The sequence below is a fragment of the Emydura macquarii genome, unplaced genomic scaffold, assembly GCF_026122565.2.
Source record: "Emydura macquarii macquarii isolate MOO-44397 ecotype Brisbane River unplaced genomic scaffold, CSIRO-AGI_Emac_v2 contig_1254, whole genome shotgun sequence".
Lineage (NCBI taxonomy): Eukaryota > Metazoa > Chordata > Testudines > Chelidae > Emydura > Emydura macquarii.
The window spans coordinates 4,050,965-4,077,336 of NW_027131391.1; the positions used below are offsets into that span (position 1 = coordinate 4,050,965).

At 47.6% G+C, this 26,372-nt stretch overlaps 1 protein-coding gene across 1 annotated transcript in view; it reads left to right on the forward strand.

The window, feature by feature from the left end:
• Positions 1-26,372, forward strand: part of KSR2 (kinase suppressor of ras 2) — a 242,708-nt gene that overhangs the window by 49,872 nt on the left and 166,464 nt on the right. Inside the window, exon 4 of the mRNA XM_067550125.1 lies at positions 25,823-26,327. Coding sequence (XP_067406226.1) covers positions 25,823-26,327 — 505 coding nt within the window. The remainder of the gene's footprint in view (positions 1-25,822; positions 26,328-26,372) is intronic.

The following is a 26,372-nucleotide window of genomic DNA, read 5'->3' on the forward strand; positions in this document are numbered from 1 at the left end:
GGGGTATTTTAGAAAAGCCACGATTCTGAAACCAATCTCATGATTTTGGGTGGGGCTGACTCCTGATGGAACTTCTGGGGGGGGGGAGGAGCATCGAGGCAAGACTAGGTGGTGAGGATTAGGGGCATAGGCCAGATACAGGATGAGACAGGAAGCTGGTGAAGACATCCAAGGCAGGAGAAGTGACTTGGCTGGAGGGCCAAGGAGAAGCTGGCTTTAGCACAGTACCTTGGCTAGAGTCAGGAGGAGGTAAGAAACAAGGATCCCAGAGGGGAGAATACTAGAGAAGTCAAGAGAATCAGGCAGTGCAGCCTAGTGGGTGGGACTGGGACTCAGGAGACCTGAGTTCTGTTCCTGGCTCTGCCACTGACCTGCTGGGTGACCTTGGGCAACTCACTTCCCTGCCTTCCTTATCTGGTCTGTTTAGATTGTAAGCTCTTTGGGATAGGGACAGTCATTCACGATGTACAATTCTTTACATGTACAGCGCCTAGCGCAGTGTGGCCTGGATATTGGCCAGGGCATCTGGGGGCTACTGTAACCCAAACAATCACTGTGGATGAGGGTTTCCACTGTTGGAATAGTCAAGGGCAGATATTTTATCTTACAGGAAATGGGGTTTTTTTTGGTCTCACCTTTGTACCTTCCTCATGTAGCCTGAGTTCAGCCTCCCTTCTGTTCCTCATAACCTTCTCCCAGAGCACTTGGCTTCACCCTCATCGCTTGTGCCTGACCTGCAAGGTTCAAGAACCTCTCCTTTCCTGGCTGGATAGGGTACAGCCAGTGTCACCAAGAGGTGACTATAGCTGAACCGCTTGGTAACAGTGAATATAATAAAATGTAACATCCCTGTGGGAGGGGAAACACCAAAGCAGCCCACCACGGAACCTTTAATTGCAGAAAGGGGAACTACACAAAAATGAGGAAGTTAGTTAAACAGAAATTAAAAAGTAGTATGCCAAATGTGAAATCCCTGCAAGCTGCATGGAAACTTTTTAAAGACACCTTAATAGAAGCTCACTATAAATGTATACCCTAAACTAAAAAGCAGTAAGAGGACCAAAAAAGTGCCAATGTGGCTAAACAACAAAGTAAACGAAGCAGTTAAAGGCAAAATGCATCCTTTAAAAAGTGGAAGTTAAAATCCTGTTGAGGAAAATAGAGAGGAGCATAAACTCTGGCAAGTGAAGTGTAAAATATAATTCGGAAGGCCAAAAAAGAATTTGAAGAACAGCTAGCCAAAGACTCAAAGTAAAAGCAAAAAAATGTGTAAGATCATCAGAAGCAGGATGCTTGCTCTACAACCAGTGGGGCCACTGGCCAATGGAGATGCTAAAGGAGCACTCAAGGAAGATAAGGCTATTGTAGAAAAACTAAATGAATTCTTTGCATAGGTCTTCATGGCTGAAGATAGGAGGGAGATTCCCAAACCTGAGCCATTCCTTTTAGGTGACTAATCTGAGGAACTGTTGCAGATTGAGGCATCATTAAAGGACGTTTCGGAACAAATCGATAAATTAAACAGTAGTAAATCAACAGGACCAGCTGGTGTCCACCCAAGAGTTCTGAAGGAACTCAGATTTGAACTTGAAGAACTACTAACTGTGGAATGTAACCTATCATTTAAATCAGCTTCTGTACCAGATACTGGAGGATAGCTAATGTGATGCCAATTTTAAAAAAAAGGATTCAGAGGCGATCCTGGCAATTATAGGCCAGTAAGCCTGACTTCAGTACCAGGCAAACTGAAACTATAGTAAAGAACAGAATGATCAGACACAGAGATGAATACAATTTGTTGGGGAAGAGTCAACATGGTTTTTGTAAAGGGAATCCTGCATCAGCAACTTACTAGACAAGGGTGATCTAGTGGATATAGTGTACTTAGATTTTCAGGAAGCGTTTGACAAGGTCCCTCACCAACGGCTCTTAAGCAGCATAAGTGGTCATGCGATAAGAGAGAAGGTCTGCTCCTGGATCAGTAACTGGCGAAAAGATAGGAAACAAAGGGTAGGAATAAAACATCAGTTTTCAGAATGGAGAGAGGTAAATAGTGATGTCCCCCGGGGTCTGTACAGGGACCAGTACTGTTCAACATATTCATAAATGATCTAGAAAAGAGGATAAACAGTGAGGTGGCAAAATTTGCAGATGATACAAAATTACTCAAGATAGTTAAGGCCAAAGCAGACTGCAAAGAGTTACAAAGGGATCTCACAAAACTGGGTGACAGGGCAACAAAATGGCAGATGAAATTCAATGTTGATAAATGCAAAGTGATGCACACTGGAAAAAAATCCCAACTATACATATAAAATGATGGAGTCTAAATTAGCTGTTACCACTCAAGAAAGAAATCGTTCACTGAAAACATCCACTCAATGTGCAGCGGCAATCAAAAAAGCTAACAGAATGCTGGGAATCATGAGGAAAGGGATAGATAATAAGACATAAAATATCGTATTGCATCTCTATAAATCCATGGTACGCCCACATCTTGAATACTGCGTGTAGATTTGGTCCCCCACCCCCTTCTCAAAAAAGATATATTGGAATTGGAAAAGGTACAGAAAAGGGCAACTAAAATGATTTAGGGATATGGAACAGCTTCCATATGAGGAGAGTTTAATAAGACTGGGACTTTTCAGCTTGGAAAAGAGCTGACCCAGGGGGAGAAGGGGGAAGATATGATAGAGCTCTATAAAATCATGACTGGTATGGAGAAAGTAAATAAGGAAGTGTTATTTACTCCTTCTCATAACACAAGAACTAGGGGTTACCAAATGAAATTAATAGGCAGCAGGTTTAAAACCAAGAAAAGGAAGTATTTCTTCACACAATGCACAGTCAACCTGTGGAACTCCTTGCTGCAGGATGTTGTGAAGGCCAGCACTTATAACAGGATTCAAAAAAGAACTAGATAAGTTCATGGAGGATAGGTCTATTGATGGCTATTAACCAGGATAGGCAGGGCTTGCTGTGTGCCAGAGGCTGGTATGGCTGATGGGATGGATCATTTGATGATTCCCTGTTCTATTCATTTCCTCTGAAGTACTTGGCATTGGCCACTGTTGGAAGACAGGATACTGGGCTAGACGGACCATTGGTCTGACCCAGTATGGCTGTTCTTATGTAGGGTCAGGGCCCAGAGAGTGACAGCATTGGCTCTTGGAGCATTCCAGGTGTTGGGAGACTAATTTCCCTCCCCCTTTCTGGGCAACAACCACAGTCAGGCAGGGGCTCTGAGTGTCCAAGCAGGGTGCCATCAGTGGACATGCTGCCTCCCCGGCATGCTGAATGTAGCAGGCAGAGCCTTGTCTCTCAGTCAGGGGTGCCTAGGGAATGACCCCAGAGGCTTCAGCACTGCAGCGCAGCCCTTTACCCTGTCAGCGTAGCAGTAATGAGCTGTTATCCTCTGGTGGAGCAGATGTTAGAGGGGCAGGTGATGCACTTCACCAGGGCTTACACAGAGATGGTGTTTTCTGGCTTCTGCCCTGTTGTCGCCGTCCTTGGTGGCGCGTTTACCATTTTAAGCCCAAACACTTGAGCTGAGCACTGATTCCTTGATCCCCTGACTGTGAGCCCGGTGCTTTGCATGTCATTAAGAGTGAACGAAGGCAGATGCAAATAGCTTTGTTTAGTGATGCGTCAGTGCTTGTCTCCCTGGCTGAGTCCTGTTTCAGAAGCTGCAGGGGCTTCAGAGATTTCTAGTTCAAAGATTCATTCATTCAGAACCTCTCCCACCTGCAGTTGGCGGGCTGTGAAGGAGACACTGCGCCATCGCAGAGGTGACTTGCGTGGATATCCACTTAACTTTTTTCAGGCTTGGCATTGCTAATACTTCTTTGCCCTTAAATAGGCTCTCAAAGCACTTTGCAAGTGGTGGTTATCTGACCCTCCTCGTGCATCCCTAAGAGATAGGTATTGTAACCCCCCTGTTCTGTAGGAGAGTGAATTGAGGCACAGAGGCAGTGGGACTTGCGCGAGGTCACACAGCACGTCAGCGACAGAGCCAGAAAAAGAACCCAGAATAGACTCCAGTTCTAACCATTAGGCCACCATCACCTCCCACAGTGTAAACGGAACTCAGGCAGACTGACACCTACTCCCCTCTTCAAACCACTGGCCAGCACTGCTATCTGGAATTGGCGTAGGCTGTTCATTTCAGGACTGGAAATTGCGAAACAGCTGTGGTGAAGCATTACCGGTTTGAAGAGAAGGGAAGAACTAAGAACTCAAGTAAAGTTTCCCGGCTCTTGTATCTTATGGGGAGGAGGAGAAATTAAATGAATTCTGCATGAGCAGCGCTGAGTTAATACGGAAAAAGTGGATTGGTGAAAGCATCCGACAGCTCCCGGCCCTGGGAAAGCTGTCATGTCATGCTACACGGACTGGTGGTCCAGGGAGGGAACTGCCTTCTGGGGCCTTTGCTTTAAAGGAGGAGGAATCTATTGCTGTAATCCCGATTCCTTTTGCAGTTTGTTTCCCCATGCTCACCTTTCTCCCCCCAGCTCTCCGGCACGAGTGAGGTGACATTCGCTAGTGCTTAGCAAACAATCCACCCAGAGCAAAGGCTTGCGTTGAGTTTGGGAAGTTGGGGATTTAACTAGACAGTATGTGTGCTGAGGGATCCTTGCTGGGGCTGGTGAAACCTACTTCATTCCGGGGCATGAGTCTTGCTCACCCTCACTGAAGAGCTGGTTTCATCAGCTGGTGTCCTCAGGTTTGTTCATGTCCCAAAGTTCAGAGAATCCACAAAACCCCCGTTTCCTCCTAACCATCTAAACTAGCTTGGCTTTGCTCTGACACAGGGCTGGATGAGCTATCAGACCTCAGGATTCAGGGTTTAAGCCAATCTCTAACTAATATTGATTAGGATGGGACCTGTGTGGGGGGCAGATTATCCCACAGCTGCTTATTGTGAGGTCTTACCGTTTATTCTGAAGCAGCGGGGGCAGGCCAGTGTCCAAGGCAAGACAGGGGGCTAGATGGACCTTGGGTCTGATCCAGTCTGGCAATTCCTGTGTCACTAGGACAGCTACTCCCTTGCCCGTCTTTGGGAGGGTGGAGATAAGATGTGGCTTTTTCTGATTATCTCCAGACAGGAGGATGATTGGACTAGCCCCAAGTTTTCATAGGGCAACTCGATGGTCCTCTTCCACCTCCTGGAGCCTTCGAGTGGGGTGAGCAAGAAGGCTCTACCTAGCTGCCTGGTTTTGCACTGCTTGACTTAAAAGTCTCCACTACAGCCCATGTGTCCCAGCTCTGTCCCCTGATTGACATAACAACCCCCCTCTTCCAGGTGGAAGGAGTTTCATAATAAAATTACTACTTCATAATAAAATTCTGTGTCCAGAAATTATCTAGTAACTTGTTCTAATCTTTGCAACTCTTGGGAGCATGGTTCAGGTTGGGTGGGATAAATCTGCTGGGAGGGAATAGGAAGTGATGGAGATTTATAAGGCAGCAATGAACGGGCTGGATCCCTTAATTGTTTCCAGACAGCCTCACATTTGGGCTTTGAAAAGGTGTAGACTTTGTGTAAAGAGCATGATGCTGGTGTTAGGTGTGTTAGCTGTTCAAACAAACCTACCAGTTTAGCAACTAACACTTTCTGAAGGAAGTTTTTTGGTTTACAAACTTAATTTCTGTGCCTCCATTTCTGCCTTGGTACAATGAGGATAGTGGTATTTTATCCCTCTTTGCAGAATGCTCTGATGTGTTAGATAAATGTAGAGTGGTGAGTTTAAGTCTCTGTCCTCTATGGGTTTTTTATCTTTACTGGAAAAGGATTGTAAACATGCTGCCTAGATTTGCTGGTTTCAGTTACAAGTCATCCTGTCCTCTAGCAATAGTATCATGATCAAGTCTAATGGGAAAACAGTTTCAGCCTTTTCACTGCTATCCAACAGGGCATGTGCTGATAGGGGAGAGGGAGCAGTTGAAATAGGAATGGAATAATGGTGTGAATGATGCAAGAAACCATGGGAACCTTCATTCACCCTGGGAGTTGAAGCTGAACCACATCCTGTTTGAGATCTGAAACACTCTGGATAATTTCCACCCCTTCCTCCCTGTTGTTTTTAATTTTAATGTGTGTTAAAATACTACTACTAGTATTGACTCAGAGGGAATAGTGCCACCTACCGACTCACCAATATACTCTGGATGCTCCTGGCCAGTCTCCCATCTAAGCACTGACCAGGCCTGACTTGGCTTTGGGCATGTCTACACTGACGGCAAAAGCCGCCGTCAGATCGACCTTTGTGGATCGACTGAGCAGTCAGTGAAGACCTGCTCAGTCGATCCAGAAGTCGACGCAGTAAAACCACCCCCTCAAGTGTCGAACGTGGTTCCCGTCAGCGCAGTGCGGTGAAGATGACGCACAGAAGGGAAGCACAGCAGTTGACGGGAGTTACGCAGGCTACTCTGCGTAGCTTGCATAACTCCCATCTACTGCCGCCGAATCGCCGGGTAAGTGTAGACCAGGCATAGTAGGAGATATGAGCAGATCACAGCCTGAGCTGCGTGACTGCAAGCACCTTGCCTTAGAGTCTCTCCTAGCCAGGGGCCGTGAAAGCACAGAGTAGTTTGAACACTTCCCCTGTAAGACTTCCTGTGGCAAGGGACTCTGTAGCTCTGTGGTAGTCTCCCTACGGGTGCTGGGAAGCGACTTCATCCTTTAATCTTTGGGGCTATTATTTTTCTTTCCTGTAGTTCAGACCTTGGTGGATGACAGTAATGTTTCCCCTCCACTGATGTCAGGCACAAAGCGATGTTTTGCTGGTCACCGGGTCAGGTTTAGCTGGGGCGCCTGTGCCTCTTGATTGGCACATACTGAATATGCAAAGGGTGCAAGGTTCTTGCCGTCCAGTGCAGTTTTGCATTTCTAATTGCTTGGTCTTGGGCACTGCATGGTTATACCGAGGCGATGCTTTAGATCTGATTCGCCTTTCCCTGCTGTCTGCTCAGCCCAGACAGCAGAGCAGGCAGCATAAATCCAAGGGCCACCTTTGGTGCTTGAGAGAGAGAGAGAGATTTTGGGGGGACACAGGCTCAAGTCCAGTAGAAATTGCAAACCTCTAAACCTCTTTGGCTGCTGTCTGTGCTTAGTCGCGGGGTGCTGGGATTCAGTAGCTACCCAACAACTCGGCCTAGAACTGCTGGAACTTAGGGCAAAGCAAAGCCTGAGATATCACATATTTAAAATCAGAAAGACGGGGAGGGTTGAGGTTGTCTCCCCTGGCCTAAGCTTGGTTTAAACACAGCTGTAGCCAAATGGGGCTGTGCCTAGGGGCAAGGGGATTTGTTCAGTCTAATTTTGAAGTTACGCAGACTTTGGTGGCTTGAAAGTTGACTCCAACTGAAAAAGCCCCTGAGTTTATTTCTCTCTTAGGGGAGACCAGGGGTTGGGGGAGCATAGAGAGAAGAGGAAAATCTGATGGTGGTGGGTAAGAGTGGAAGAAATGGAGTAGAGATTGTAATGAGGAAACACCCGTTGTTATTTATATTATGGTAGCAGCTCGTCTGCGATGTTATGGTAACAGCTAACTGAAAATGGGGCCCCATGGTGCTGGGTGCTGTATGTGTCCATAGTAAGACTGTACCTACTCTGGACAACATACACATCTAAATAGACAAGACCTGCGGGAGATGAGGGGAGGGATGTATTGTGCCCATATAGGGGATTGAGATGGCGGAGCTGTGGCACAGGAAGATGAAGTGATGTCCCCTGAGTCTCACAAGGACCTTAGAATCATAAAATATTAGAGTTGGAAGGGACCTCAGGAGGTCATCTAGTCCAACCCACTGCTCAAAGCAGGACTAACCTCAGCTATATCATCCCAGCCAGGGCTTGGTCAAGCCTCAGCTTAAAAACCTTGTGGCAGAGCTGGGAATTGAAATGAAATGTAGTTGCTTTAGCCACCAGCCCATCCTTGCTCTTTGTGATTTACACACCTCCTAGGATGCACAACAGGGCGAGCTGAATTTTAGCAGGGGTGGGGGAGGAATGGCTCTTCAGTCCCTAACACAGATCACAGGCTTCAACTGTCACTTTTTAAAAGATTTTTTAAAGTTAAAATTACAGGAACTCAAGACTACCAGGCTGATCCTAGCTTTGTGAACTGAACAAAATGGCTGGAGCTATTCACGAACGTTTAGACTCCGTAAAGCTCTCTGGTCCCTACATCTAACGTGGCTTCGCTCTCTGCTGTGGACATGGTTGGATCATGCTAGAACTCTGCTGGACTATAACTAGGCGTCATCGTGTTTTGATAGCCAGCGGAGGGCCTGTTTACGCTCCACGAGCAATCAAGTCAGGGGGCTTGGTTGCTGCACTTGGACATGTCCCAGCCTGTAGCCTGGCTATAGAATGTGGCTAAAGCTGTGTCGCTGCTAAATGGAACCCTGCTGTAATGGGTCCCCTGGCTAAGTTATGTCTGTGGTGTCGATAGGCGTTACGGGCTACGGCAGTGAAGTTTGATGGAAGGGGATGGAAGAGAAAGGAAGCAGGGTGGCTTATGGAGACTTGGAAGGCTAGTAGAACAATTCCCTTTGCCCATCCGCACTGTATCCAAGGACTGCCCCATCCAATCTAGTGGTCAAGAACATTTGATCATTGCAGCAGAGTCATTTGGACATAGTATTTTCTGTGTGCTTCATTTTTCTAGGTTTAAATAGGTTCTATATTTTAAACTGTATTTTGGTGAGATGTGAAAATAAATCTCAGGTCTGTGTTATGCTGGAGTTCCTGAACCCACGGAAATGATTTAAAATATACCATGTGATGTATTTTCTGGTATATATTTTACATATGCTATTGTGTCTTAAACGAAAAAGCTGCCCTTAAGATCTTACAATACCATTTATAAATGGATTGCTGCCTCTTTAAAACATTGTGTGTTTTAGTCACAAGTACAATAGTAGAGTCAATCTCTAGAAGCCAAGATTTATATTAATAAAGTTGGAATGGCTTACAAAGTTAACCTTTTCCATCCATCTCTATTTGAGTCATTAATTAGAGCCATCTAATTTCCCATGGGAAATGGTGTGGTGAGGGATGGGGGGAAGAGAAAGCAAGTCATTATTGTATGTATCACACTTACAACATAATGAAGCTTTACAAGAATGATTTTCAATATTCAGCAGCTACCCAGTCTCCCAGGGGAGTTAGATTAGACTGGAGGGATAGAGTGGGTCTCATACCCTCTAAGGACCTGTTTAAGCAAATTAAGGCTATGCATCCTGAAAGGTCATAGGAGGCTGTGTGGAAGTCCATAGAGTTGGAGTTGATAACCTTCTCTGGACTCAACCAGAGGGCAGTTGTGTTCTACTGAACAGGGCTGGGGAATAGGCCTTGATTTTTACGCTTGACTGTGCAGTTGACATAGGGTGTGACCTGGGCCAAGTTTCTAACTTTGGGAGCTTAGCTGTATACGCCTATGTGGTGGAGTGTTGTTAAATGGTAGCAATATGCTTGTAAAGGATGTTTTAAGAATGCAGTTCCTGCCTTGAATAGCTTTCAAACTAAAGCTTGTTAGTACATGAAATACAGTGCCTACAGGTTATTAAAAACCTGCTTATTGGGTTAACATGCATGTAACAGAGTCTACTCCATCATGGCTATGAAACCTTAGACTTAGAAGCAATATTTTAGTTGCAGATAAAGCACTGATTTTGGACTCAAAACAGGATTAATTCAATATTAAATGAGATCTCAGTGGAGGCACTGTGGATTTAGGAATTAATGGTGTGTGACTAGTGTATTGTGAGCGGAGCTTATTATCTAAGGGGAAAAATGATCTATCATTATATATTTGTCAGTCAATCCTGGCTATTCAGGAGGGTGCACGTGCGTGTTTGGAGGGAGGGGGGGACAGGTGAGGAGAAGAAAATTGGAACTGGGAGTGGGATCTGAATAAAAAAGATGGGAGAACCACAAAGAGATACTGAGGTCAAATCTTGAGCCAAAAAGCCTTTGCTGAAATCCATATTTACTCAGTGGAAGAGGATAAACTCAGTAAGGAGAAGAAGAAAAAATAAGCCTCTTAAGAGGAAATTGGAGCAATCACGAAAAAATGGTGAGGTTAAAAATATATAGATAACTGAGTCAGATTTTCAGGCAGGCCCTGGAACTGTGCCCACAAGGTCTGTGCACTCCAAATCTGCCTTGAGTAGTTGGAAGTCTGACACATCTGCACCCAAAAATGCCTGCCTCTCCAAGGGCAAAGCTTGGAGGCGCAGTTTTGGAGGCTCGGTTTGGAAAATTGGCCCTTCTGTGCAATAAACTGCTTCTGTGTCCTTTTGAGCAGACTCTCTAATGCTTGCGTGGGGTGGGGTTGAATTAAGTAGAGCTCTGAGTAGAAAAGCAGACACATGAAGACCTGTTTGAAGATTCCCTTCCATGCAAATGACAGTAAGAGACAGGGAAAAGAGCAGCATTAGCTTTGTAATGTTTAAACTGCTGGGGTGTGGAGAGGTCTCAACTGCTATGTCCACACTTGCCGCCGTCAGATTGATTTTTTCGGTTCGATTGAGCAGCAGTGAAAACAGACTCAAATCAATCTAGAAGTCGATCGAATAAAACCACCTCCCAAAAAAGTGTAGCGCTGCGTCGACGGGTACGCATTTCCCATCGGTGCAGCGTAGTGGAGACGGTGCGCAAAATGACGTTACGAAGTTGATGGGAGTTACGCAAGCTACTCTACGCAGCTTGTGTAACTCCCGTCGACTGTTGCCGAATTTGCCAGTCAGTGTAGACCAGGGGTCTGGGATTCTGTCAGGTGTTGTACAAACAAGAGAAAGTTCCCATCCTAAGCGAAGGGGGAGGTAACTGAGGCACAAGGAGTTGAAGTAACTTGCTCATTGGTACATGTGAAGTTCACATTAGAGCTGGGAATGGAACCCAACTCGCCTGAGTCATAGTCCCGGGCTCTACTCACAAGACCACCTACCCAATTCATTTTTTATCTTAACAGACATGTTGGCAGATCAGGTCTTCATTCACAGGGTCAACAGTGGCCTACAGCTCACGGGAGATGGTGTCAAAGGAACAGGGCCCCTTGTACTCCAGAGGCTGATTTGTTGGATTTGTTTGTTCTACATCATTTTGTTAGATGTTCTTCTTTTTAAAAAGGTGCTTTACTGAAGCGCCAGAGCACAGCTTATTCTTGAGTGCCCAAAGAAAGAAGGTCCGTGGATATTTTTTTGGCCACAATTCAGCAGAGCACTTAAGTGCATGCTCAACTGTAAGCAGCTGCTTTATTTCACCCCTGTTCAGCAAAGCACTAAATTTAAGTGTGTGCTTTGTTGAATAGAAGCAGACTTTAAACACATTCTTAAGGTTGAGCATGTGCTCAAGTGCTGTGCCTTAGTATATAATGCAAGGCCTTTAAAAATGGGCCCTGATCCTGTGATCCTTGTGAAGGGAAAACTCCCGTTGGTGTCAGTGAGTTTTGTATATTGCCTGAATGAAAGGATTGGGCCAGTAGCCTTTTTGCGTTGAATAATGCACCTGTCGCCTGAGGATTTCAAGGCAATCTGTAAGTGAGGATTAGCCTGGAAGGTAGGTGGGTTTTGCTATCCCCCTGCTAAAGATCTGGCACAGTCACCGAGAAATTAGGACCAGATTTTTCACACACAGGTGGGGAAAGTTTGGCACCTGAATGAGAGCTGCCTGCATGAGATGAAAAGGGCTGTTTGGGCCTCAGGTAAGTTTATCCCCTATATTACTAAAAAGGATAGTCTAGGGCAGTGGTTCTCAACCTATGCCCTGTGGGCCACTTGCGGTCCAGTCAGCGCACAGCTGCAGCCCATGTGGCATCCTCAGGGCCATTCAGGTAGTATACATATTGTGTGGATGCGGCCCACATAACACACAGAGAGCTGCATGTGTGGCCCGCAATGGTAAATAGGTTGAGAACCACTGGCCTAGAAAAACAAAAAAATAGGAGGGCCAAATTTTATTAACTGCTTCTCTTAATGCCATGTCAGGGGTGTGACTCCACTATTTTAGTCACAGGGTCCGCTCGTGCCTTAGGGGACACCACAATTAAAGAATAGTAAAATAATCCCAGTTACCCACTATGACTATTTTGTTATTAAAAAAGGAAAAGAAGGAAAAATTGAAATCAAACCACAGAACCCAGTCAAGCAGGAAACAATGGTTCCTTCAGTTACAATCTCTGTGGTATGTCTCTCTCTGGAGAGTTCTCGACAGATGTTGTACCTTAAGAGTGGGTCTGCTGCTTGTGGGAACGTTCTTCTGTAGGTGAGCTGTGCAGATAATTGATAGTTCGACTTGCTGCCAAAAAAGAGAGAAAAATCAGTCCCGTTCAGGTGCTTGCCTAGATTCTATCATCATTGGTTCAGCACCTTCATGGTGACATCTTCAGCTCATGAAAACATAATCTGCTGAGGTACGTGCAGCAAGATTGTGATTTGTCACCTTTATGGTTATGGCTTGTGTCTTTGCGGCAGGAAATACTCAAAATATCTTTGAAGTTGTAGTTTTAAGTCTTTTATTCAGTTCATTTTCTGAGAGATCCTTTAATAAGACTAGACATCTGTTTCAAATGAGTCCAGACACACCTATTTTCTATTAAAGTCTTTCAGTTCTTAAAATAGTCTTGTTTTAAAACTTAAATTCTTGAGAGTCTTTAAACTGGTATTGTCTTTTTTACTAGTCCTTGGAGAGGTGACTCTTGTCTTTTTGAGTTTGGTAAGGAGTTGCTTAAGCATTGCCAGATAAAGAATGAATTCCCCAATTAACATAAATATTTCTACACTCAAATGGCTACTTATATTATTAACCAGTTATAGTCTCAAGTGACCTTGTGATATTTATACATAAAACATCTTAATATCTTAATAAAACAGTATCAGGACAGTTATTATATAAAGGTTTATTTTAGAGACAAAATATTTGCAAATATATATTTAAAAAACGTATACCATCTTAAGCATTTAAGGGGCCACAAAGGTTTTCACCTTTAAGTGTAAGCATGAGTGGGAATTAACCACTATCTTCTGTAAAACATTTCCCAGCCATAAATGTTGTCCTTAATATTTGAGGAATGGACACTTTAGAGCAAAGGGTTTGTAAAGTCAGTCAGTTTCAATAAGAATATGTCTAGAATTCTTTGTGGGTTTAAAACGTAAAGGTTTTTCTCTTTGCAAAGAGTGGGGGTAAAAGGCCCACTTTTCTGATGTCGTTTATAGTTCTGATAATACATTCTAAACATCGCGTAATAAGTATGTCTAAGGTGGTGTCATCCTCTTTGGCAATTGGTGCCTGTCACTGGTTGACAGAAAGCAAAATTTCCTAGGAACCTTCTTAATTAGCTTGAACACTGTAATTCAATAAGCATTGTGTCTGTCTCCTAAAATTCAGTAAAGGCAAAGTCAAGATTGTAATAACCTAAATTTATTAGAATAAATAAGACTGTTATTAGCCATTTTTGTGTCTGGATTGAGGTGTACTGCCATACTTGACTTTCAGAAGTGCTGAACATCATCTGTTTCCACTGAACTCCACGGGAGTAACCAGTGCTCCGTGGACCTGACAATCAGTGCACTTTTATGTAAGTGACTAACTTTTGGCTGTCAGATTTGAAAATATGGTCCTAATTTTGCCATGTTACTACCTGTGCAGGGGAATATTTTTTTCTCCTCAGTCTAAGCCATGGAGCGTGCATTCAGGTCACGGGGGTTTGGGTGTCCTACGAACACCTAGCGCAGTAATTTTCAGAGTGGTTTGAATGTCAGGGGGCTGTTGGCTCCTCACTGAAGCTTAGTGGGTTTTTGGTTGGCCCTCTCCCAATACCAAAAGAAAGGGGAAGGGCAGAAGAGAAATCAGGATCCTGAGACTGACAGTTCCTAGGGCCAATGGGGAGAGACCAACGCTCCAAGTCAGCCCGATTGACAGGGCTGACAGGCCACTAAGAAAGTCAGGAGCCCGGGGGCCATCCTCTGTGTCAGCTGGAGCTACCTGAGCCAGAGTAGGGCAGAGCTAAGGAGAGAGCAGCAGCCTGAGCTGGGCTGGAGGCAGAGCAGCAGCAGCCAGAACCAGAGGGGCCAGAGAAGCAGCCCCGCAGGCAGAGCTGGGCTGGAGGCGGAGCTGGGGAGCTGCAACTGGAGCAGTGCAGACCAGCCGTGCCGATGGGGAGCCAGGGCAGGGCTACAGTGGGCATCTGCAGCCCAGAGTCGGGATAGCGGACGCCTGCTGTGCCCCACGTAACCCTGCAGCTGAGCGGCTGGGGAGAGCGAGATGGGACCCTGGGCTGAGAGTCCAGTGCCAGGAGAGGTTGCCAGACAAGAGGGCCTTGAAGGCCTGACTCGGCAGCGGGACGTGAACCCGGCGGGAGGTCTGATCCTGGGGAGAAGGGTCCCTACCACCGAGAGCCTGAGGGCGTGTGGTCAGCACCAGAGCAGTGCCCTGCCCACAGTATCACCGCAGCACAGCCAGGGCCTGGGCAGGAGGCTTGGGACGCGTGAGGAATAGACTGAACTTTCCTTACGTCCAGGAGGCTGCTGTTTGCGCTGCCCCGGTGCCTGTAGGGCAGGGTTCCTTGTTTCCTTTAACCTTTTCCATTTTTTCCTTATTTTTCTTACCATTGTTTAATAAATTGTATTTGGTTTGAACTTAATGTAGTGATCAGCGGATCAGGCAAGCGGCTGGTGTGGAGAGGGTACCCCCTCGCCCCTGTCCTAAGTGACCACAACAAGACTGGGGGTTAAGCCCCTCAGGAATCCTGGGCCCAGCCTTGTCGATTCCACCGGGGTCGTACAGAAACGAGGAGTGTTCCCCCACAATCGCGGGACCATTCCCCCTGCTGTCGTCATAAAGCTGGGACTCCATCGCTGGTCATTGGTCTGCTCAAGTCTAAAGCAATGCCAGTCTGGGGTCTGAATACACCACACTCACTCATGTGAGTAATCCCAGAGGACTACATGCTAAGTGAAGTTATTGTGGGACTGGGCCTCTGATTTGGTTATTGCACTGAGAGTCTGGGCTTTCCATTAATGTATCCTTTTCTAATGGGACCTGATCGTGCACTCCTTGAAGTCAACGGCAAAGCCTCCACTGACTTCACTAGTGCAGCTAGGCTCAGAGACAGACCCAAAAAATCCTTCATTTAAAAAGGAAAAAGAACTTTTCGGTAGAATTCTGCTGCCTCCTTGCCTTTTTGTTGAAATGCAGGGACTTCACCGAGGGCAGGCAAATTCTCTTCTGTTTCTCCAATTAGTTTTTTAATGGAATGGTTCATAAGGGGCTTTTCCTCCTCTCATTAAATCTGACAAAGTGTGCGTGTGAAAGATGGACAGCTTAGCCAAGAAACAGGGCAGCTGTCACCCAAGTCGTTCTGGGAAGCCACGCTGCTTAATAAACGACGAATGAGAAAGAGAGAGGATCTATTTTGCATCCTCTTTATGCAGAGAGCTAAGGCTTCAAAGCTCTGTGTCAGGGATAAAAGGGCACCGGTGTCGCCACGCAGCCATTTCCTCGAGACGCGTGTCAGTGGCTCTCTGGCAGACGAGCCCTCAAAAGCCGCTCCATGTGATCGGTATCTCTGGAGCTGCGGTGTGAGGCGAGAGGATGTCTGTCAGTGCCAAACTTGGAGGAGTCACAGAGTGTCCTGCACATTTTTCTCTCCCACCCCTTCCTCCTGGGCGGGGCTCTTTGCGCTCACTGTGTTGCAAAAGGCCACGGCTGTCCTCGTCAGTCTGGGGGGTTATTAATGGAGGGAAAGCTGCATTTCCACCCACTCTTTCTCTGTGCCCACACCAATAAATCACCATGACAGGAGTTTGCTCTTACTTAAGGCGCTGTGTTGTTTAGCTGGGAGGAGGGGAGGGGGCGGGCAGTGGAGGGAGGGTAATTTGACTGAAATTGCTGCACACTAGAAATCGTCTCTTTTAAAAATGTTATTAGTATTCAGCATATAAACAAGGGAAAACTATTGTAACGATGGCACAGGCAATACATCAGTTCTGGCTCACCAGTGCAATTATCAGACAAATACACCAGCTCTGAAATAATGAGGGTCCCCCCCCCCGATTGCATTACATCTCCCGATGAGTTGAATGGCGAGAGAGATGGGCTTCCATTTGTCACGTATATAATGACCAATACCTCTTCATTATGATGGGTTTCATGCACATGACTGACTCCCTAAGCATCCAGATGAGAATATAACACACACACTTGGGGGATGTGGTTAAATGCAGACCCATTAGTTGCGATATTTTTGTATATTTAAAGGGACACAGTCAGATGGTTAGCGCCAGTATTTAGGTTTTGTTTTTCAGTAATAGAGTTGTTTTATTTGGGCTTTGAGAATAAGATTGTATAAAACGTAATGTGCTTTTAAATAATGTCAGAGAAAACAGGATGTAGCCTTGTTGATGGATTGGTGGGAAAGCAAAGATTTCCTAGGAACTTCCTTAACTAGCTAGAACATTTTAGTTAAATAAGCAGCCAAAACATAATTGGGTGAGCTCTTGTATTCTTCTGTGGTATGGTAATCAGTATTGCACACCAAATCTGATTCTCCATTGCCATGGACCTTGTCTTGTTGCTTTTAAATTGGGCAGTAAGTGTGTTTAGATAACACTGTTCTGATTTTTTAGTGATTTAGACACACTTTGCATAGCTGAAAATGATGTCAGGTGGAAGGCATTGAGGAAAGTCCACCCAAGTGCCTTATTCAATGCCAGTTTCCCCTTTCTTTGCGACTTGTGCTTTTGCTACAACTGTCACAGTTCAGGGCAACTGCACCTGTATTCCCCATCCATGATCCACCAAGAGCACCCACTGTAGGCTCCCAACTCCCCAGGCCTCACCTGTCTTGGGGGAGATCCGCATCTCTCTCTCTCTCCCCTCGCTGTGTGTTTTTCCAAGACTGCTCAATTCCCTGCTTACACTGTGATATCCCCAGCCAGCCACCATCTGAGTTGCTTTCTTTTCAAGGGCACATGCTACAGGTCTTGAACCCAGGTCCAGCAAGCAGGAGCCTTCTCTGCTGCGTCCCCAAGCTGCAAGGACTGATAAGAGAACTGCTGCTAATACCCCACCATCAGCAGCTACACTGGCTGACTCAGCAGGGTCAGATGACTAACAGCAGGCTGCTGATTGGACACTACAAGGTATAAAGCTTCCTGTTCTTGTCCCAACCCTTGTCTGAGCAACTAGTTGCTAGGTCTGTTGCTGCTCAGATCTCTCAGACCAAGTCCCTGCTGCCTTGCCTGGTTTCTGCTCCCTACCACAATCCACACCTGCTTCCTTACCTTGACCCCAGTTGCTGACTCTGGCTTTGAGCCTTGACATGACCATGACTCAGAATCTACTCCTGGCTCCAACCACTGGATGAAACATCCCATGTTACGGGCCCTGACAGAGGCTGAAAGCATTACAAAGCAAACATCAAGAGCAGTCTACGTTCCTATGGACATGCTAAAAGCTTAGCAGAGGTCTCCCATCACTCTTATGGGGCCTCAGTAGACCGAAGTCCTTGCAACCTTTCTCAGGAAGGGTTGGGGGCCCTTTTTGGACTGAGGGTGCTGACCGTTTGCTGGATCAGAACGACGGCTCTGACTGAGTCAGTTTAAACTCAGGCTGTTTAGCCAGAAGTCCCTTCTTTATCTATTCGTTGGGGGAGAATCCAGTTTGAACTAGGATTTGTGAATCTCTCCAGGTGGTGGTATCTCTCTGGAGGTGTTACAGTGAATTTACCTACTCATCCCCCCCATTGTTCTCAGTTCCTGGAGGGCTGTGGAATTACATACAGTCCCTGGGTCACAACGGTACATAAGCTTGATACAGTAAGTTCTCCCAAAGACAGGGCAGAAAATTGCCACAGCTGTCACACTTACCTCCAAGTATCTCGTCTTCCTTGGGGTGAGGTGAGGTGGGGTGAAGAAGAAGCATTTGACTAGAACTGATGATGGAAGGGAGGAAGGGCAGATGAGTGAACACCTGACAGAGTGGTCTAATTAGGGCAGCGTTTCTCAAATGTGGCCACCAGGGGCTTTTCTTGTGGCCACAGCCTTCTGGGCAGTGATTGGTAAGGTGGGGGGAGCAGTGGTCCCTCCCCTGGGGCTGCCAGCAGGGGTTGGCCCCAGCCCCCCTTTGGAGCCAGAAACACCAGAGGAACAGGCAGCCGGTGTGAGTTCCCCTTCCCCACCCACTTTCTTGGGTGGGGCTCGAGCTTCTGGCTTCAGCCCTGAGGTGGTGGATGGCAGGCTCTGGTTGTGGGGCTTCGGGCTCTGTCCCCCAGCCCTGGGCTCACCGCTCCCCTCATCGCCCCTGGCCCCTGCTGCCTCCTCTGGCCCTGGGCTTCAGCCATGTGGCGGCAAGCCTCGTCTCCTGGTGTCTAGCCATGGGGCCCCGGGCTCCATCCATGGGCTCCAGCCCCAGGCTCCCTGCCTGTCGCCTGGGCCCAGCTGCCTCCTCCATCCCTGGGCTCTGGCTGCGCGACAGCAGGCTCCATCCCAAGGAGGATCCAGCTATGGGGCTTTGTGCTCCAGCCCCAGGCTCACCATCTCTCCCTCCTTCACCTCTGGCCCCCGCTGCCTCCCCTGCTCCCTCACCGCTCGTTGTCCCTGGCCCATGCTGCCTCCTCTGGCCCCCCATCCATCGCTCCTGGCCTATGCTGCCTCCCTACCCAACTCCCCATCCAGGGCTTAATTTGTCCCCCCACTTGCCAGAGCTGACTAAATCTGCTGTGAAAAGTGATATTGTATGTTTGTTAATATCGCTTTTCTGTGCCTCCCAGCTAGCTAGTCAGTCCCTTCTGTGAACAATGATATTAACAATCATGCAAATATCACTTTTCACAGCAGCAGACTTTCAAGCTAGAAAGTCTTTACAAAAAAAAAAAAAAAGGCAAACAAAACAACAACAACAAAAGACATGCAGAACACCTTACTTTTGTTTCTATTCTGTTTAGGTCCAATAAAGAATAGAGACAACTATTCATTATTTTTATTATTGAATTTGCAAAAAAAAAACAAACCCAAAAATCCTCCATAAATAAATTGCAATGATTTGGACATGTAAATGTGCATATTGATTTGTTTTTCCTAAAGTTAATTAAGTATTTTAGGAAAAATTGTCAGAGCAGCCACCAGCAAGAGTTGGTCGCACTCTGAGGCCACCCAAAAATTTGTTGTGAGAACCCCATCAATTTGGTTTTATCAGCCTGAGTTTGGGCTGGCCGTATTACTGAAGTGGAATATGTGGCATGCACCGAACACATACTGGCATTTGTATAGTACACGCTACAATATCTCTAGTATTTTTTTCCTTTGAGTTCTGTACAGCTCTCTCTATATATAAAAGGTTACTGGTATTTTTTTTTATCCCTCTGTCTGAAAAGCCAGGTTGCCATAGATACCATCAATCCAACTTTACAGGATGCTGAAAGAGAGGAAAACACCACATGATAAATTTTGGAAACCTTAAAAAATTATTCAAAATAGCTCTTCCACTGTGATTTTAAGGTCCTTTCCCTTGGCACCTACCAGGGCTAGAAGCAAATGCTGTGCATCCCATTGGAAGCTGAGTAACTTCCCCACAGCTCTTAATGCTAATGAGTTTGGAGAGATTGGACCATTAACCCGGGACTGGTACAGGACTGAATGTGTAGCTAGGCCTGGACCTCAAGCCAGTGTCCTCTGGGGTGGTGGTGATGGTGGTGAGAAATGTTTCTGTCAGGTATTTTTAAAATGAAAAACGGTGGCTGGATCTACTCAGATGTTTGGAGTGGTGTTAGATTAGTGGGCAGAGTTCAGGTGAAGGAGCAATAAATGGAGTTTATTGACTGGCTCTGCATTTGATTACAAAGATATCTCCACCACCTACTGTGTGTGTGGCATAATGTGTTGCCTCTATAAAACATATCTTTAGTTACTCTGTGTTGTATGTAATAGTGGATCAATGCAATAGGCCCAGTTCTGATAACCCAGATGGGAAGCTGAGCCTGCTTATGCCAATCCAATTGCAGGATTGAGAGTTTATATTGTGTCTATGTGCCCCTATCTTGTGTTTGCTCTTTCCCTTCCCAGCCAGACCCACCCTCCCTTAGAACATTAATAATATCCAAAAAAGCCCATAAGTGATGGAATAAAATGGTTTTGAATTTAATAGTTTGGGGAAATAATTTTTCCTGCCGTAAAATGTACTCCCCATTTAACCAAATCCGACCCAAGAGGAGTGCCACGGCATCTTTCCATGGGTTTTGGCAATGAAATATTGGAGCCTTTACTTGTCCAGTGTCTTAGGCTGGTCCACCAGTTGTGGTCTTGCGGTGCTAGACCCTGGGACCAGTCTACTCTGATGTCTAGGAAGTGTTGGTCATCACTGATTGTCTAGTGATCGTTACTGGTATCTAGGGCAGGAATTGTCCTCGCTAGTGAGAGCTCTGGCATGCCGATAGGCTGTTCCTGGCCCACAGCTGCATGGTCCTCTCCCAGTCACGCAATTGGCTAGTGGAGTGAGTGTTCTGATTTACATCACACTTGTGTGGCTTTCTCACTCACCTTACCCCACGCAAATCTCTGTGCTCTGATTGGCTGAGCGACATTAATAATTGGCAGGAGTGCAAGGATTTACATAATGGCTGCACAGTGTCACAGTTCAAATCCCTGGGCCTCCAACAGGCTGTTATCCTGATAGCTCCTTACCCACATACCTGCAAAAACTCCTCCATCTAAGCAACCCCTCTATGTCCCCTGTGCTCTCCAACTCCTCCTCCCAGCTCCAGCTGGCTGCAAAGCAGGCCTTGAGAATGCAAGGTGCTAAGCCTTGGTACTGGCTGGTTCAGGGTCTGTGAGCTGGTAGAACAGGAGAGAGGAGCAGAGCCCAGCACAGGGGCGTGGTTCTTAACTTTAAATAACTTGCTAGAGCCTAGGATGGAGGCTCTCCCTGCCTGTTCAGTGAATGCCTCCTTCACACCATGCTAGCGTGGTACCAGGGAGGAGAAATGGTTCTTTTGTAAACTCACACAGACTCCAGCTGCTTTCCTCCAGATCCGTTCTTCTGCAAGATGAAGTTTCTTGGGATCAAACCCTCCCCCCAACCCCATTCCCTCAGCTGTCTGCACTGTTGGTGAGGGGCAAAATGCAGAGACCTCACCCTGGGGTCCTTGTTGTTCTCCTCATTTTGTGGTGCTTAGCTTGGCTGGTGTTCCATTTGCACAAGGGGATGTTGCAGCAGCATCGGGCATAGGGTGGGAGAGTAATAGGCAGCTGGATCCACTGGCTGGTTCTCCCCCAGGAAGGGGGAGCGCACTGGCTGGGGCAGGCTGTTCCAGCTCTGAGGCTTCAGCAGTAGCTGTCCTGCTATGTAGCCTGGGATGGGGATGTGTTCCCACCAGCTCCCATGGTGATCTCCAGTGCAGCCTGCACACTGCCATCCTGGGTTTGTCCCTTAGAGACTTGCCATTAGAGGAGAAAAACACTGAAGAACTGAATCTAATCTAATCATTGCTACCATGCTCATCACTGTAATATCGGAGTCATTTATCTGCTGCATTAGGCTGTGCAATAGTCTCCCAAGGGAAGTGGCGGAAGCTCCATTGCTCAAGACATTAGAAATTAGACTAGACAAAACGCTAAGGAGGATTTAGCAGGGAAGAGCCCTGCACTGGAAGAGGGCTGGGCTAGATGCACTCACACTTTGGACTCTTGTGACCTCTCATTAGAACTGAAATCTCTGAGCTGGCCCCCACCCCACCCCATCCCATCCCATCCCCCCGGTCCCCGCTACCTCCCCCAGACCTCCCCACCTAGTCTCCCGGCCCTGCTGCCTCCCCACCCATACCCCCGGCCCCCACTGCCTTCTCAGGGTCCCCATCCCTCCCAATGTCCCTTCCACAGCCTCACACCCCAGGCCCGCCCTACTCCTTGCCTCTTGACCACAGCGCCCAGTGCTTCATTTGTAATGAAAGAGGTGCCGGGGCTCGAGCAATATTTTTACTTTTGTAACTGATGCAGCAAAGCCCAGGGGTGCCGGGCTATGAACTGCCAAGCCCAGAGGTGCCGGAACTCAGCCTTGGCAAGCCCTGGCACAGATTAAGCACTGACCGTGCCCCCCTGGCTACAGCACCCTGGGTGGTCACCTACGTTGCCCACCCTGTGCATACAGCCTCATTGAAGTCAATACGAACTGCAACCATTTCCATCGGCTAAAGGTCTGGCCCTTTAATCTCAGTTCAAGCAAAACCTACAAAGCACAGCTTGGCTGTGGTGTAGGTGGAGTTTTCATCCTCTGCTTCACTCCTGCATTTGCTTCCGTATTGACATAGTCTCTTCCCCATTTTATTTTCTCCGGCTCTATTTAACGAGACTATTTCCTTCCCTTCTCTACCTGTTGCCTTCATCTCCTCTGCTGCGTTGGTTTATCAGATGACCCCGTCCCATTCTGGGTGCTATTTCCACCCCCCTGTGCTTCTCATTTGGAAATCTTCCCAGTCATATCAGACGTGTCCACGTGGCTGTGAATTTCACTGCTGAGGCATGTGTTTCTAGGCCTGAACAGGCTCATTTCCATCAAGTTATAATGTACCAAGTGAGTGATGTGTCACCTAAAGAGTGTGATTGTTGTTTGGTGCTGCTGTGTACTGTCTTTAGGTCTTTTCTGTTCTCTGGGTCCTATCTGCACGTCACCACTTCCTCCTTCAGAAATAGCCCTGGGAATCTAGGCCTGATCCAAAGCCTGTTGAAGCCTGTGGAAAGAATTGCCACTGATGTCAGCGGGCTTTGGATTCAGCCCGTTTCCGATCCTCTGAGGAACGCGTCACGGTGAGCATGTGCTTTGTGCAGGGCGGAGTAGGTGCATGGGGACCCTGCGTGCCATAGACCTCTGGACAAGCTCCCAGAACACAGCGCTCAGGGTGATGGGCCCTGGGAAGGAGAGGGGTGCGACTGGTGGATGTGCAGCTGTGCCATTCCCTCCCAGAGAGCGTTTGCCATGACAATGCTGTAGAGCTGTGGCATGTGGGGGTGTGAAGATTTCTTCAGCCACCACAAAGGAGCCGCGTTGGCCAGCCTGGCTGCTTAGGAAGTGAAAAGGAAACGAGATTCTAATTGTTCTCTGTTTGTTCTCAACCATATAGGTTTTGTGAATAACCCAAAGACATCCACAGCCCCTTACACCATTGCTGGGTGCGGGCTGGTTTGTTAGCAGACTCTGCGTGGTGACACTAGCTTTGTTAGCCAACCTGGGAGCCAGAGGGAACCCTAGGGTATGCGCGTGTCCCCAGTAAGGAGCCGCCTCTGTATTCTGCAACAGATGCTGCAAAAGATGTTCTGAATTAAACTGGGGTTTCGACTTGGTTTTGTTTGAACAGACATTCCTCTAAAGAAGCCACTGAACTCTTAGAAAGCTTCTCTGCACCAATCATAGTGAAACAGTAAGTGGGACTTGAGGGCTACAGACTGCTTCTGATGTTCACACCAGCTCCTCAAAATCTGACTTTCACTCACCCACTAAATTTTAATCTGAAGACAGACTTCCCGACCCCCTCCCCCCATCTCTCCCTTTGACAAGAACTTTTTTTTTTCTCTTGCCTTAGCTGAACAATTCAGAAGAACCCCCCCTCCTGGAAGCTCTTTTTAATCAAATCCTATACCTCTTATTTCCAAAGCCCATTCTTCCTTTTTTTTTGTTCTCAAAAGTGCTTGAAATAAAATGATTCCCATGAAAAAGATGGGCAAATAATAGCCAAAGAAAGTGGGGGAGGGGGAAAATCGCCCTTTTTAAAATAGAAGAATACGTTTTTATTCAGGTTTTATTAGAGGAGAGGATCTGCTTCATGACACTGCTCCAGCATCACTGCAGACAGGGGTGTACCCATCCTTGTGCTAGGGGGCACTTGCATTAATTAAGTGTGGCTTCTTTTATTTATCCCCCCCTTCCCTCCCAAACTGCAGAACTTGAAGTGCACAGCATGTGTGTGTGTTTGTGTGAAAGTGAGAATTGGCTGGGCGGGGAGAGAAAGCGGTGCTGTCACTTGTCAGCCAATTGGCAGGAATAGATCTCGCCTCTTATTCTCAGAGCCTCGGCGGTACTTGAGAAAGATGGCGTCCATTCGGCAGCACTTGGAGGTGTGAGCGGACAAAGAAGCAGAGGGAAGGGAAGGCCAGAAGAGTGTGAGCTGGGAGGAGAGGGGAGAGATGGAGGGAGAGACACTAGACTAGGCAGAAATAAAAAACCTAGATGCCATGTGAGGCTTAAAAGCGAGAGAGCTGGGAGAACCCTTTGAGGCAGTGTAGCTATTGTGCGCGTTTGCACTAAGCCATCACCTCAGCCCTTCCCGTGAATCTCTGTGGCTGTTCTCTAGTGTCTGTTTCTTTTTAAAACTGATGGATACATTTGAGTCACTGAGTTCAATTTCGGCCCTGCCGTAGACCCCATGTGTTACTTTGGCTAAGTCCCTTAACCGCTTCCTGCCTTCCATCCCCATTTTACAGATGGGGAAAATCCTCCCTTTCTTCCACCCTTTGTCTGTCCTACCTGCTTAGATTGTGAGCCCTGGGGGGCAGGGACAGACTCTTCATTTTGTGTGTGTACAGCACCCAGCGCAATGGGGCTCTGATCCCTGACTGGGGCATCCAGGTGCTATCGTGATGCCAGTCGTAAGGAGTGGTGACCCGCAGCAGAATTCCTGCGGAGAGAGAGGGTCACGTTGGCTTCTCTGGAGGGAGGAGGATGTGATCCAATCACCATCCTGCTGCACATTGGTGGTGAAGTGCGTGCGTAGCACCGGGCTGTACAGGGATTAAAGTGAAAACAGCCCCGTTTTGCACGTGGGAGTCTCACGGAGCCTTTTCCGTCTCAGTGATAGTGATGAACTTGTCACATAGTGTCCCAAGGTGGCTGTCCACTTGGTCTCGGGGCGCTTGTTCTGCAGGCGGGGGTGCTGGCCCAAAGCTGCCTCAGGAATCAATTTGACATATTTTCGTGTCCATTTAGCATTGCTGAAAGGTGCCAGATGGGCAGCCCTGGGGACTGCAGTTTTAGGGCCCAGAGAGCAGCTGTACAAGCTTTCCCTGTGCTGCCTCCACTGAAAACCCCTGCCGTGGAGGGACAGGCTTCTGGGAGTGGGATGGGCAGGAGAGAGCCAAGGCAGTTCTTTCTCTAGGGCCCATTCAGTCCTAAGACTCTGGACAAAGTTGACCCCCATCTCTCCAAAAAATCTGTTCTGTGATAGTTGCCCTTGGTTTCCCACCCCAGAGACAGCTGCATTTCGGTGTCCGTGATTCCTGCAGGTACAGTAAAGTACTCGGGGGTTCTTTGGGATGGAATATGCCCTTTAAAGGGAGAGGGGCAGAAGACTAACACAGTGCTCATGACAGCGTTGTCTGGGCAGGCTGTATGTAGGAAGCCATGTCCTGGGAGGCTGGCCTCCCTCTGCAGGGTCTGAGGGGTGAAGAGGGAACCTGTCTCTGTTCTTTCTGAAAAAGTCTTTGCACCAAACTCAGAAGGTGTTAAGATGTGGGTCTAGTCAATTCTCTGGTGGAACCTTGTTCCCTGCCTCTGGGTTTGTCAGTCGCAGTGCGCTGGTAGAAGGCAGCTGGGGCACGGCTGAGAGACAGGCTGGTGTGTCAGCCAGGTCCTGGCCCGTTAGGGTTTTGTAAACAAGGACCAAGATCCTATACGTGGAGGCCTGATTTTCAGGGATGCAGAGCACCTGCGGCTCTTGCTGGCATCAGCTGGAGTTGTGGCTGGTCAGCACCCCTGAAAATCCCCAGTAATTGGAAACGTGTGTTTAATGCCAGCTGTGTCTTATTTCATTGCGACGTTTGTTTGTTACCTCAGGAGGCAGCCTTTCTAAGCAAGACTGGACCATCCAGTGGCCTACGACAGAAACGGGGAAGGAGAACAACCCCGTGTGTCAGCCCGAATCGGTGCAGTGGATTAGAACGCACCTTTCCCAGAGCCCCAAAGTGCAGTCCAAGTGCATGCAGCACTTCTGTCACCCGGGTTCGGCCCACGGACCGGCGTACGCCCACGTGGACAGACTGACTGTGGAGGGCTATCCAGGGCTGTGCCCCCCGCTGGAATCTGGCCACCGCTCCCTGCCACCATCTCCCCGGCAGCGGCACACGGTTCACACACCCCCACGGACCCCTAACATAGTCACCACCATGACTCCTCCCGGCACACCGCCAGTCAGGCGGAGAAACAAGCTGAAACCGCCGGGGACGCCGCCCCCGTCGTCCCGGAAACTGATTCACCTCATCCCCGGTTTCACCTCTTTGCACCGGAGCAAATCCCATGAGTTCCAGCTGGGCCATCGAGTGGATGAGTCGCACACACCCAAGTAAGTGAGCTTTGCGGTGGTGCCTGGCAGGCTGAGCAGTGCGGG